Source organism: Terrapene carolina, unplaced genomic scaffold (assembly GCF_002925995.2).
Source record: "Terrapene carolina triunguis isolate 2854851 unplaced genomic scaffold, T_m_triunguis-2.0 Scaffold96, whole genome shotgun sequence".
NCBI classification, from domain to species: domain Eukaryota; kingdom Metazoa; phylum Chordata; order Testudines; family Emydidae; genus Terrapene; species Terrapene triunguis.
The window spans coordinates 71,558,210-71,573,006 of NW_020664447.1; the positions used below are offsets into that span (position 1 = coordinate 71,558,210).

At 42.7% G+C, this 14,797-nt stretch overlaps 1 protein-coding gene across 2 annotated transcripts in view; it reads right to left on the reverse strand.

Annotated features, from left to right (window-relative positions):
• The window catches only part of TTC7B (tetratricopeptide repeat domain 7B), a 301,343-nt gene extending 291,758 nt beyond the window's left edge, over nt 1–9,585 (reverse strand). For both annotated transcript variants that reach the window (XM_024209700.1, XM_024209699.1), the window contains exon 1: nt 9,434–9,585. In XM_024209700.1, coding sequence (XP_024065468.1) covers nt 9,434–9,554 — 121 coding nt within the window. In that variant the 5' untranslated portion in view covers nt 9,555–9,585. The remainder of the gene's footprint in view (nt 1–9,433) is intronic.
• Between the last annotated feature and the right edge of the window lie 5,212 nt (nt 9,586–14,797).

Genomic DNA, 14,797 nt, shown 5'->3' on the forward strand with positions numbered 1-14,797 from the left:
ATTTCGGTTGAGGTGAAGTGTCACAGATTTCATTTTTTTTTTTATAACACCCACTGATAAATGGTTTTTTTCAGCCTTTGAAAACATTTGGGACAGTACCAACTTAATAGTTGCTTATTTTTAATTAGGTTAGGAACCTTTTTCAATCTTAAGGATTGTAACATATTAGTGATTACATTTACAACGTATTTCCCATATGCAGAGCATTTTTTTTTAATTTGATTCCTGTGCTAATTATTGTTTAAAGCAATTAGCTGATTAATTTTACGTTGGGTCTTATTGAATAGTTGGGCTATGTCATGCATATTATAAACAGTAAATTGCTTTTTCTGTGACAATCCCTTTATTTCCTGTAACACTGAATTGACTACTTGGTTGGCTTCCTTTTGTAACACATAATTTATATGTTTGCGAATTTTTTACATATTCGCTTGGTTTCAGATTGACACTTCTGAACCAAATAGTTCTGTTAGGGATCTTAAACTTTCAAAAAGTTTTAAGCTACGCTTTCTTCTCAAGGTATGTGGTTTATGAATTTTATTATCCATCCCCAATAGAACAATATTTTGCACTTCTTGTTGATAGGCTGCAATCCTATCCACAAGTTGTACTGAGAAAAAGGAAGCCACTTTAGAAAAATTTAGCTATTGTCAGCATACCAGATACTAATTAGACAAATTTAACACTACAGGAATATGCATAAACCGAACCTGAATAATTACTTTCCCTATTATGGGCGTTGTGGTGAGACCACTAGCAGGCTCTGGGTTTATCATTGGACAAGTTACATTATTTAGTATTGGATTGTTATAATTATAGTTAATAATTGGATTCCGAACCTTATGTGGCTTTTGCAGTATTGGCTTTAAGAGGAAATGCCTCTACCAACTTTGAAAAAGAACTGACAACTACTAACAGGTACTGGTTACCTCTTTGAGTCCTTGACAAAGGACCTACAACGTCAATCTGCAAAGCCATCCAAGGAACGTCATACACCTGAAATTTTAATTGCACATTTCTTTTGTATGGAGTTGGACTGGCTTGGGTACATGCCAGAAAGTTATTACAATATTGTTGCACATTCATTTTAAGAAGTGGCCACCATTCCACAGATGCAAGACGCTGGACAGTTTTGTCCACTACCTGGTGTTCTTCTTTAGGAGTGTCATGAACCATGTACATTATTTTCCTCCATAAGTGAGCTGGAATTACCCATACAGGGAAAGGACCTCCTGTATACATGAGAAATTCGTTTACTACCTGAAAATGCTGCTTATATTTTTTGTACAAAGGATTTACTGTTAGTGACTCTTTTTCTTTTGTTTTGGACTACTTTTACTATGGTTTTTATTCAATTTTTGATTTTTTTTAAATCCGGTATGTTAGCCTATACAACTTTAGTTGTGGCAACAGGGCATTTGGCACTAGGGGTAGTAACAGAATATTTCTGGGGGGGGGGGGTGGTTTTTTTTTTTAAATTTTTCTTATTGGGCTTTTTTGTTTGTTATTTTTTTTTTTTTTCCATTTTTGGTAGTTTTTGTTTTTAATTTTTATTTGGTTTTTTTTTTTTTTTTTACTTTAATTGGCCACCCTGGAACAGTGATTGTTACTGCTAACTAGTGGATGTATTTAACCGGCAATGCATACCTAACAGGTGAGCTATCAGAAGATGTGAACCCATTTGTTTCCCAACATGGTAGAAACTTTGTGAGAGAATTGCATACCCATGTGGAGTCTGAAAACAGACAGATACTTTGGTATGTCGTGGTGATGGAGAACTGCACACAGTACTCCAACACACAAGCCACCGCTGCTAATTAGCATATTGAGCCAAACGTGGAATGCATGAATATGCCTTCTTCCAAGGCTCTCCTTTTTTCTCAGGAGGAACTGCACAGATTCCAAACCTGGTATAAGGTTGCCTTGATGGTAATAACTAGAACCGTTAGCAAAGAAATGATACCTTTTAACGGAATCTGTTTCCTGGATTAATGGCTGGAAAAGCTTTTGTTTTTCCTCCCCCCTTAGTTTTAATTGATTAAGACTGGGATACACATGTAGCTTCCCTTGGTACAGTAGGGAAGTTGATAACAAAGATGGTGTCCTAACAGGTTTTACTGCAATATTTTTTTCGTGCAGCAGCAATGCCCAGTGGGCTAGGCGAGCATTTGAGACTTGCCCATCTTTTACCTTATTAGACAGTAAGAACTGAAGGGGAGTATGCGATGAGTGTAATATGATTGGGCTGAAGCCAATTAGAAAAGAAAAGTGTTGTATGGCCCAACTGGTGGCCAATAGGTACTTTTTACAATTGTCATACTTAAGTTTAGTTGATGACATTAAACATGAGGTATCGGCCACAGGTTTGATTTTTCCATGTTTTTTTTTGTGTGAAGCCACAGCCACTAACGCATTAACACTCACCGCTACCTTCAGATGATAGGGTATCTTAGGATTTAGAGTGATCAGCACCGGAGCCTTGACAATGACCTGTTTTAGCTGGGATACTGCTTCCGTGTGTTGCTCAGTCCATTTCCATTGAACATTTTTTTTTTTTTTTTTTTTTTTTTTAAGTGACAGTTGGTACAAGGGACCTGCAATGGAAGCAAAATTGGGAATGAAATCCCTGTGGTACCCAGTTAAAAGGATTTTAAAGCCGTAGGATCCTGTGGTAAAGACAATGTTTGGATTGCATTCACTTTTTGTTGCGCTGGGGTTCTACCCCATTTTGTAAGGGTGAGGCCTAAGAAAGAGACACGGTTGGCCATTATCTGTGCCTTGGTCGGACTGCATTTTAGCCCTGCTTTAGGATCTGCAGGAGCTTATCAAGCCTTTTCAAATGCTCCTTTTTGGTCCATGCTGCCAAACAAAGGTTATTTACATATTGAAATAGAACAGTTGGTTTAGAAAATTGCGACAGTATCCACCTTATTTGCGCATGGAATAAAGCTGGAGAATTTTTATACCCCTGGGGTAAACGTGTCCAGGAATATTGGACCCCCTGGAAACTAAATGCAAAACGGTACAGTGAAATGCGGGCCAATGGTAATGTCCAAAAGCTGTTACTGATGTTAAGGACAGTAAACCACACAGCCTCTGGATTAAAGGACTTGATTAGATCTGGCATCTTGGCCACTGTAGGGGCACAAGTGGGTGTGACCTGATTCAGGCATCTGTAATTAATTGTGAGATGCCAAGAACCATTTGGTTTTTTTACATGTCAAACAGAGGAATTGGCAGTGGAAGTACATTTACATAGTACTCCTTGTGTCAGTAAAGACTTGATAGTCTTTCCTATGTACGAGTTTGGCTAGTTTGGGTAAGGATATTGGTTTTGGGCTGATATCTCCCCTTCTTCCACAACAATAGTGACTGCCATAGATCCACAGTTATGTTTGTGTTTAGCAAAGGCATCCGCATACTTGCGAAGTAAGGCCTGTAACTCAGGTTGGTCTGCATGATTAGTTACTATTTTGTTCAAATTATACCGCTCAGGACGGTTCAGAGTTCTCCACTGGAGACACCATGCCACACTCAGGTATGATAACTGGTGAGTTATATTCTTTGCCTGTTCTACAGTAAGGGTACATCTATACTTACCTCCGGGTCCGGTGGTAAGCAATCGATCTTCTGGGATCGATCCCGGAAGTGCTCGCCGTCGACGCCGGTACTCCTGCTCCGCGAGAGGAGTACGCGGAGTCGACGGGGGAGCCTGCCTGCCGCGTGTGGATCCGCAGTAAGTTTGAACTAAGATACTTCGACTTCAGCTATGTTATTCACGTAGCTGAAGTTGCGTATCTTAGTTCGAAGTGGGGGGTTAGTGTGGACCAGCCCTAAGACACAACAATTGGTTAACCAAATTAAGAACACATTCCTGTTTGTATAGGAAATTAGTTCCTAATAGGCAATTTCCTGGGTTTGCTAAGTTCATTAACACAAAGGTATGAACCTTTCTTAGGAGACCTAACTGTACTTTAATGGGTTTAGAAAGTGTGGTGGTATCTTGATTGCTTACAAAAGTTGAAAGTGTTTTTGTACACCCTGATGACAGAGAAGAGGATCTAGGATCCTTGAAATGGATAATCCTAATTGCTGCCCCAGTATTTATAAAATTCCTGTGGAGGCCCCCTATCACTGCAGATACTGTGGGTTTCCGGCTTGCATCCCTGCCTAAAGGGGCTATGACTACACTCGGGGCCGGATGGCGTTATGCCGAGTAATTGTTGAGTATGCTGACAAATAATCTATGGGTTTTCCTTCCATCTCTTCAGAGGCAGCCAACTCTGGAGGAGGAGAAGCTGTCCACCGGAGAGAAGGAAATGGGTCAACGGAGGCCACCGGACAGTTTGAGGGTGCTGGACCTTGGCCTTCCATTAACAGCTCATTCACGTGTGCTCGGAGTTCCCAGGTATTCCATTGTTGAGCCTTAACCATTTGCTGCAGTGTCTTAAACATTATTACAACTGAGTCCTCATTTCTGTGGGCAGGTGGTGACTTGGATCTCTGCAGGCGTGAATTGTTTTGGGCAGCATCTGAAAAGAAAGGAACACGGTCTCGGGCCACTACATGGGGTCCAAACACATAACCCTGTCAAGCGGCACACACACTCGAAGGTCCAGTATTATTACGTAGGTTAGGGTCATTTTGCCAACGCTGGTACCTAGGGAATTTAGGAACACCGTGGCCTAACTCTGGGGGTCCCTTAATCCTCACAATGGGATTAGCTCATGGATCATGAAGTATTGCAATGGGGCTTCGCACCAACCTATTTTAGGGCCTCCCTGGGAATATGCCTTGGCCAGTAAGGCTAATGCCTCCTTTGAAGAAGTCCTATTATTTATATGCATGTTAACCTTTTCCTTCAAATGGGGAAGAGAGTTATTGATCAACAAACTAATTTATGGTGGCTCATTTGTTTTCTCTTTTATGTGACTGTGCCACGCTGCACTTAACCGCAGGTGAAATTGGTGTGGGGACTTAATAAGTTTCTGCTTTAGGTTAGACAGGATGGCCACTCCAGCTTGCCCTGGATGCTGTTTATGTTTTAATAGGGCTACTGTGTCTTTAAAAGATCTCTTTCCTACCCTAAACTCAGGTGGCAAAGTACTTTATAATGCTCGATTCACTGTGAGTTGTAAAATTTTAACCCAATCTTTCCTTGGTAAGCCAAACACTTTTTCTGTTTCTTGTACACATTGTGCATGCATTGCAACCGAAGAATCCTCCATCATTCCTACTTGCTTAGCTACCAGATCTAGGGTCTTAATATTTGTAACAACTGGTACAGGGGAATTAGAATTAGAATCTGAGGATTTTCTTTCCAGATCGGGATCTGGGCTTTTATTTGAGCTTGAATTTATAATTTTTATGTTTTGACTTCTTCTACCCAAATTTACATTTTTCTTATTAGAGCTATTAGAACTTTTCTCTGGAAATAGTCCTGGATGAGCAGGGTAACTTTCCATAAAACCTTTACGTCTTACACTTAAGGCATTTCCACACTGACGCGGGACATTTTTCAGTCCATTAAGATCTGGTGCAATAGGGTGCTTTAACGGTACACCAGGTGATACCAGCATATACCAAGGGGGTGTAGAGGGTCCACGAAATTTTAGGGACCTAGGCAATGTTGATGATTGCCCAAATGCCAATAAGTGTTCACCCAAAGGGACTGAGTCTTCTGATTTATATGGTGCCAATGTAACATTGGGTGGAGGAGTAGGAATTGCATTCCTTGGTTGTTTTATCTCTCTCTGTTGTAACCTAGAGATTACTACATCCCAGGCACTAGCTACTTGTGTTACTTGTGACACTGCATTTTTTAGCCCCTGAACAATTACAGTTTTTAAAGGCACTTCCTCTTTACTATCAGGGGCGCACACAAACCGAGGAGAGGATATCCTCTTCCCCTTTGCTCATTTTATTCTTTACATCGCTAGTTGCCTCCTCTAGGATGACACTTACTTTCACCTTCTGTGATGCCACCCTGGGTCTTCCTTTTCCTATCTGCAGACTGCTAGTAGCTTCTGCACTGCTAACTTCCTCTTTTCACTCTCCCTGTGGCTCCGGAGATTTAATCTCCAACTTCGCTTCTAAAGGCACTGTATTAGCCTGAACTAACTATTTCACCCTACTTCTAGTAATTGACCCTGCAGGTTTCTCTATCTCCGTCGGTTCCACCACGCCAACAGAGATGGGAACCAATTCTTTGTTCTCCTCTAACACATCTCCTATAATCATCTCCATAAACATCATACACACCTATGGTTTTATATAAATATAATCTAGATCAAAAAGTAGCAAACTACTATCTACATCAATTTTTCACACATAAAAGTTGTCTAAAACAACAAAAGAAATTCCAAAACAAGAGCTTAATTAAAATAGAGTTACAGCTGCAAATAGACTATACATTTACAACAGTATTAAAGATTGGGCAATTAACAAAACAGGAGGGCTCCCTTAAGAGAAAGCTCCTATGTTCTAGGTTTAGAAACCCAGGTCCCAAAAGTGTTTGTATCTTCAGTCAAAGCCCAGCAGCATGTACGAGTTACCTTCTCTCCTGTGAAGGCTCCTATTAAACTCCTCTCTGTATACCTAATAATGATTCCTTCTCTATGGAGTCCCATAAGGTTCACTTGTAAGCCTTATTTTCCCTACCATCCCTTCTTTTTACTGTATCTTTTAACATCTGCTTTTATTGTAAAGATACTCAACAGAACATCACCATTATCTAACACAGGGGTTTCTCAAACAGGGGGTCACGAGGTTATTATATGGGGGGGTTGTGAGCTGTCAGCCTCACCCCAAACCCCACTTTGCATCCAGTATTTATAATGGTGTTAAATATATTAAAAAGTGTTTTTAATTTATAAGGGTGGGTCGCACTCAGAGGCTTGCTGTGTGAAAGTCATCACCAGTACAAAATTTTGAGAACCATTGACCTAACACCTTTAATGACTCCTCCCCTTTCCACCTGTGTTTATCTTTTAACTAGTTAATTTATGGCTTAGTATCAGGTTCATTCACCTAAATGTCTTCAAAATGAATTGCTTCTCTTGAACAAGAGAAACAAGAATCAACATCCAACTCCATCTTTCTTCTCTCTCTCCTTTTGAATCAGACTTACTGCTTTCACCGTGTGTATTCCTGTCATCCTTGACCATGAAATTTCTCCCTCTTCCCATATTTCCGGTGGTGTGCAAAGCTGCCTATCATCACTTCTGCAACACTGCCTGTGACATTTGTTGTTTGCAATGTTGTTGTAGCCAGGATGGTCCCAGGATATGAAACACACAAGGTGGGTGAGATAATATCTTTGACTGGACCAACTTCTGTTGGTGGAAGGGACAAGTTTATGAGCTTTACAGAGCTCTTTTTCAAGTCTGAATGCTCTTATTTCCCTCTTCAAACTAAATACAAGGTGGTGTGGGACAGACTGTTAAACATAAGGGGTTCACACATGTTGTAGGAGTTAAAATGCCGTGGATAATTAACACTTCTGCAGTCATGACAATGGAGGGTCAGTAGGTAGCTGGGTGTGTTACAAGTTGTCCTAATGGACAATAAAGCCAGAGTGTCTGTGAAGTCTATCCTTTTTAGTGTCCAGCAGAGTTATGAATTTAAGTTCCCAGGCTCATCTTTTGGAAGGTTTTGTGCAGTCTTCCTTAAAGGATGAGGACTGAGAGGTCAGATATGGAGTGATTGTTTTGGAGTATTCACCCACAGATGATGGAAAAGAGGTTGTTATTTTTTTCCCCTCTATGTGAGCAACTGAAATCCTCATAACCATGCCTTTATCACTGCTCACCTTCGCTATTTTAACTACCTTCTCTATAGCCACCTCAAGTTCCACATCACCGTACTTCAAGTCCTCCACAAACCAGCTCCAGTCTACCATACAGACCATATTTGTCTATCCCCTCCAAATTCACTACACGCACACCTGTTTCAAAACACAGGCATCTTATCTTTGTTGGTGCAGGAACCTGCTCTCTACATCTCTTGAAAATTGAAACAGCTTTCCTTGGTCTTGATACCTCATAGGCTATTTTCAAATCAGATGATACATTATTTCTCCCTTCATCACTTAAGTTCTCATCTCTAATTTTTAAATTGTATTTTGTAACCATTTAACTCCAACATATTTATTAGAGTAATAGTTTGTACAAGATACTATGCAAAAATGTCTTATGTGTAATTTTATATTTCTCAGTGCTGATGTTTTTAAGTTAATTAAAAATACTGTATTTCTACCAATAACCCAAACTTGTCCAAGTATTGCATGAATTATAAATTGAAGTGTTTTAATAATGTCATGTACATTATCAACCTGCATATCCCACAAAATGTAACACCAGCTTAAAATACAACATTCATGATTCAAAATAAGGGTCTCACCAACAATTCAAAACGTAAGATAGCCTGTCAAATTTCCAGCACGAATTTGACACTTTGGGCAAAGGGTGTGTGCTCCCACTACAAAGTATATTCGCCTAATTTATACACAGAGAAATACCTGCTCTCCCTGTAAAAGTCAGTTACACCTCATAAACATAAAATGAGTCCTCTGCCCACCATTCTAATCTCATTATAGCTACAGACTTCATTTCTCCCTCTGAGGCCACAACTCACCTGTTACCCAAGGGATAAGAGTGAGGGGGGATCGGATAGCAGCCTTCAACTACCTGAAGGGGGTTCCAAAGAGGATGGAGCTCGGCTGTTCTCCGTGGTGGCATATGACAAAACAAGAAGCAATGGTCTCAAGTTGCAGTGGGGGAGGTCTAGGTTGGATATTAGGAAAAACTATTTCACTAGGAGGGTAGTGAAGCACTGGAATGGGTTACCTAGGGAGGTGATGGAACCTCCATCCTTAGAGGTTTTTAAGGTCAGGCTTGACAAAGCCCTGGCTGGGATGATTTAGTTGGGGTTGGTCGTGCTTTGAGCAGGGGGTTGGACTAGATGACCTCCTGAGGTCCCTTCCACCACCAGTCTTCCATGATTCTATAGTCACAAGCATGTAGAAGACACGCATCCTTGCAGCGGCTGGGCGCTGCTCCTTGTACATCTACATCGCTCTAGCACTATAAACACACGCACAACAATCTCTCTTCAGGAACCAAGGCTCAAACACCCCGCGAAAACAACAGCGTCAACGCGTGCAGGACCCCCGCCCTACCCAGGGCAGCGAGCGCGCGCGCGGGACCCCCACCCCACGACAACACGCGAGCGAAGCACCCCCGCCCCCTTCGCTCATTCATTCCCTCTGCCCGCTCCGCCCCGTGAGCGGTTCCCCTCCCCGCTGCACCTGCCGGCCCCTGGCGCCACACCCCCAGGAGAGGCCGCTGGTGCCCACCAGCTTCCCATCCTCCCCTCCCGCCCGCGTTCAGTCCTTCCCACGCCGACCCCACTCGGCCCCAGCGCGGCCCCGCACCGTTGGCGATGAGCTTGGCCGACAGCTGCTTGACGAGCTCGGGGATCCGCTCCCATTGGCACTCGGAGCGGCACCGCTCGATCTCCGTCTCCAGCCGCGAGCCTGCCTTCTTCGTGGCCATGGCCGGAGTCCCCGGGGGGCGGCGGCGGCACGGGGCGCTTCCTCGGCGGCGGCTGCAGTGAGGGAGGGGGGACGTGAGGGCTGAGCGCAGGGCGCCGAACGCCGGGAGCAGCGCCCCCTGGCGGGCCGCCGCGGGGACGTGAGGCGGAGGCGGAGGCGGAGGCGGAGTCGGGCGGGGGTGGGGGGCGGCCCAGCCGCCGCGGCGCTTAGCTCTCTCCGCGGGCTGCGGGGAGGTGAAAGCGGCGGGTGGGCGGAGAGCGTTACAGCCCGCCCCGGCGGCGCTGTGCTGGTGGAGCCCCCCGCCTGCCCTCGGGCCAGGGAAATGGCAGCTGCCCGGCCACTGAGGGTCGGGCTCGAAACGTGTCCTTGCACCAGAGCCCCCTCCCCCGTCAGCCCCGCCCGCGCCGCGGCTAACGCCTCTTCCTGCCGCCCACCGCAGAGCCAACCTGACCCTTTGCTGGGCCCCGCCCCTGGCCTTAGTGCCGCCTTCTTCCCCGTGCAACACAGTAGCTGGCCTCCCCCGCCGGACGCGGTGTTGCCCAGGCTGAAGTGTCTCCCCCCGCCCCATGTCGTGACACAAACCGGCTCTGCTCCTGCTTTGCCTCTCGTTACAGCGGCGGTGCGGGAGGACCTGGAAGGCGGAGCGCGCCCTTGGGTAGAGGGCAGCAGCCGTAGAGAGACGAGTTGGGGCGCGGGGCAACTTCGCAGAGGAGCCATCGGGCCGGGGATTTGCTTAGCAGGCAGCCCCGGCCCCCGAGCAGGGAGGAGGAGGCTGCTCAGCGGTAGGAGGGAAGGGGTCTAAGAATTGAGGGCTGGGGAAGCGAGGCCAAGAACCAAAGTGAACTGATGGAAGGGGGAATACTTCAGCTGATCAAATGGAAAAGGGGGTGGTCTTGAAATTATGGATTACTTGGGGAAAACGGGCTAATAATAGGAAAGGCGGACAATAATTTATGATTAGAGGAATGAGTCTTGGAATTATGTAAATTGTTGGAGGAGTCTGAAATAGGAGTGGCAAGACTTCAAATCTTTCCTAGCTCCTGGCCTAAAGTCAGAACAAGATATTTACTTTTTTTGGTTCTTTAAATAAATTAAATTTTAAAACAAGATTACACTTTGAAACTAAATGTCAAGAGTTTTTTGTGTGTGTCAAAACATTAAAAACAAAATTCAGTCAAAATTATTTGACAATTTTGAGAATAGTTTGTCAACCTGAAACTACTTTTTTGGGGGCAGGGGGGAATAATTTGTCCAAAACATTTCGCCCAGCTCTAACACAGATTGATAGCTAAGTTTTAAAAAATGGCCACTGACTGTCAGGTGACTCCCTTTGTAGGGTGCTCAACGTGGACATCCTGACCTCATTTTCAGAGGTACAGAATACCTCTAGCCTTTAATTAAGTCAGTTGTAAGTGCTCAGCCTTCTGAAAATGAGAGCAAGGTCTGTGAACCTATAAATGAAGTTATCTAAACACAGTTGCTACTTCTGAAAATTTGATCTACAGTGATTTTCCAGAGGTGACACAGGAAGTCTCAGGAAGAGCTGGAAATCACACACCGATCTTTTGAGCCCCAGTACAATGCCTTAGGTCTCTCTGTGGCCAATGCAAAGTGAATCAGTGGTCTCAGTCCAATTCCACATAAATGCATCCATAACACAAAAACATCACCACCACTGTCAACAGTAACCTCCATTTAGTCTCAGCAGAAAAACCAAGCACTGAATGTGCCAGAAACCCCTTTCTGCTCCCACTCTGCCATCCTCCTCCCCCCACAACAGAGCTAAGGCCCATTAGCAATACAGTTGGGAGTTTATAATGAGACAAAGCATGATCTAATTGTAATGCACTGAGCACAGGACCTGAAGCCAGGCACTCCAGAATTTTAATCCTTGCTCTGTCAATGAGGCATTGTGTGGCCTTGGGCAAGTTATTTAACTCTTCTGTGGCTCAGGCTACATCTACACTACAGCCGGGATCGACGCTCTGAGGTCGATCCACCGGCAGTCGATTTAGTGGGTCTAGTGAAGATCCGTCAAATCAACAGCAGATCGCTCTCCAGTTGACCCCTGTACTCTACCCCCGACAAATCAATGGAAGAGTTTCTCCTGTCGACCCCCCGTGGTGTAGACCCCGCAGTAACTCAACCTAAGGTACATTGACTCCAGCACAAATCCTGCCCCTAACCAGTTCCTTTCCTTCCACTCTATGTCATATTTCTGATAATATCTGCCACTTAGTCAAAAATCAGGTACAATCATTTTAAAAGCTGTTTTGTGGCCAGCCAGAACATCTGAAGTGCTGAATAGCTCCTTTACTGTGCAGGCACCGATCCCACACACATTATATACAGGCAAAAGTCTCACTGAAGTCAGAGTAATTTTTCTAGTAAGCATGGTACTGAATGTTGACGTGTGATCCAGTGATGTTCTGGGCACCCTCAACTCCTACTGAAGCAGTATCTTTCCTGTAAACTAAGTAAAGCTGATATAGACATTACTGAAAGACAAACATATGATGCCACAACACCATTTTTACAGTCAGGTTTTTTAAGAGTCAAAATACAGTTTAAAGGAAATTTAGATCATAGTGAGAGTTAGCAGTACCATAAAATCAAGACTTTGGCAATGTGCATATTATATTAAGAGAGCCAGACCCTTGAAGATCGTAATGATGAGCACAGTTCAAATAAACCAGAAGTGAAATGAACTGTAATGACATACTTCTGAATTCAAGATTTTGCACTTAGACAAGTTTATTTTTAAAAGTAAAACAAACACATTTGTGAACATACACACAATTATGTAAATGTAAGCCCTTACTGCTTTTTTAAAGTTAAATTCATACACAAAACACTTCAAAGAAATCCAAAATGCAAGACAGCACGTTCCTACACAATCAATGTTCAACTGTTGTTGCTGTCAAGTTGATACAACTCATTCAGTACTTGCCTAATACAGGAAAAACAAACTTCAAGACTTGGAAAAGAATGCATGTCTTTACAACTTTTAGACAAGAATCTGTTTATTTCTTACAATTCTCAATAAATAATCCATAGTATATAAACCCCCTTGATTTGTATATTTCATCTTTAATGAATGGCAGTGCCAACCATCACCATAATAAAGCATTTAAGAGAAATTAACATTTCTTAGCATATATACAGCAACAGAAGGAAAACAGACTAACATTTTTCTGTCTTAATAATTCCAAAGGAACCAAAGTTCCACATTATACAATAAGTTAACACTTTTAAGTTCTAGCCCAGCTAGAATTAAACAAGCCCAACAAGGTATTGTTTACTATCATTAACTAAATGTTTGCATATAAACTGTATAATATTACACAAAGGGATATTATTTGAGTAAAAGCTATTATAATATATTAAATTTTGTAATGCTACCTAAAAATATCTAAATCCCCTTTGATCATCACTAAAATAATATTTTTTAAAAATGGCATCCTGTGAAGTTAGAATATAAAAGAAAGTGAACTTTGATGGTCAGATAACTTTTATTCATTCCCCAGAATGTCTTATGTTCTTAAAAAAAATCTTCACAGATCTAGAGAGAGAACATACAAATGAAATACAAGTCACACACTAGTAAGTGACCTCACCAGAGAGTGAGTAAATGAGCTAACCAACTAAAGTCCTTGCAAAGGGAGATAAAGATTTTCTTGAATTTGAACTACAATTAACATTTACACAAAAATCTTTCCTCCTCTTCAAAATGTAAAATATCTGCTCACAATAGAATCCTCAATCTGTAGGTTCTAGCTCACCAAATACTTCTGCTCCGTGGCGAAGCCAGGTGGAGGGAACAAGGGGAGTGATCTCAAAAAAAGGCACCACCCGCTGCGGCGCTTTTACTCACCCGGCGGCGCTTTGACTGACGGGGCGGCACTCTGGGTCTTTGTCAGCACCTCGGCGGCGGCGGGTCCTTCAGTGCCACCGAAGACACCCGGAGCTAGTGAAGGGCCTGCCGCCGAAGACCCGGAGCACCGCCGGGTGAGTAAAAATTAAAAAGGCGCCAAGAAATTTAAAAGGGGCCACTTGTGCTCAGTGGGAGAGCGGCTGCTGCCCCGCTCCACCCCTACCTACGCTACTGCAGTTCTGCTGCATGACTTACCTTCCCCATACCAATTCTCTGACATGTTTCAAAAATGTGCACTTCTAACAGCTAGCTATAGCTCATGTAAGTAGGAAGCACAGCTCAGATGTTGACAAAGTAAAACTCTTTAGAAATAGGTCCCAATAAATGAAAAATATTATTAGCTCTTTAACGACTGCCAGATAATCCAGTAAAATCTCAACTATAGCATATATTCTTTAATATTCTATTTCAAGTGGGATCTTACCCGCTGTACTCATGTCATTTTTCTTAAACTGGAGTAGCAGACACAAAAGACAGTCATACTGAGATCCTTTTCATAGCCAACCATACCAAATGGGAACAAGACTATACTAATGGTTAGGCTACAACAATGATCAGTTAATAAAAAGCATACATTAAAAGTCAACATTCCATAGTTTAGGCCCAATATTTGTCCTACAGTATCTTAAGCTTGTCATAATATGGTGGGAAATGCCCTTGAGATTCTAAATATATATTATATATATAAAAATATAAAATACACCTTCTTCAAGACATTTAGAAAAACCCAAATAGCCATTATTACTAATGGGCCAATAAAAAATGTTTCAGATTCTGCTATCTCTGCAGACACTGCTAACTCTATAGCAGTTAAATACTATTCCAGACCTATAGTCACATCATCAATAGTTTTGCTGCACTATCAAAGAACAAGATAAAAAGAGCCATCAATTTCAACACCAAAAAAACAAGCAAAAGCAGTTTTCTAAATGGAAAAGGTCAGAATTGCTAGAGATTTTATTTTCAGCTTCTAAAATGAAAGTATAAAAGAGGTTTTAATTTTAAGAAAAAAGATGAATTTACCAAAAAATTGTATTCAGAAGCATCAAACCATTTTCTTACCACATAAGCTAATGTGTGGTAAATAACATGAGGTAACATGCGATGAACACAAGGCAGTTTATAGTTTTCACATGTTAGCACGTCAAGGTCAACACTAGCAAGGGATAAGGTTGATGTCCAACCTCTTTCAAGGAATCACAATCAATACTTTAACTATTTTCCTAGGCTCAGGCAGAAACAACTAAGCCTCTAACCATGGGCCTCCCACAGCCTGGCAAGGAAGCAGGCAGTGGAGAAACTAGTCAGTC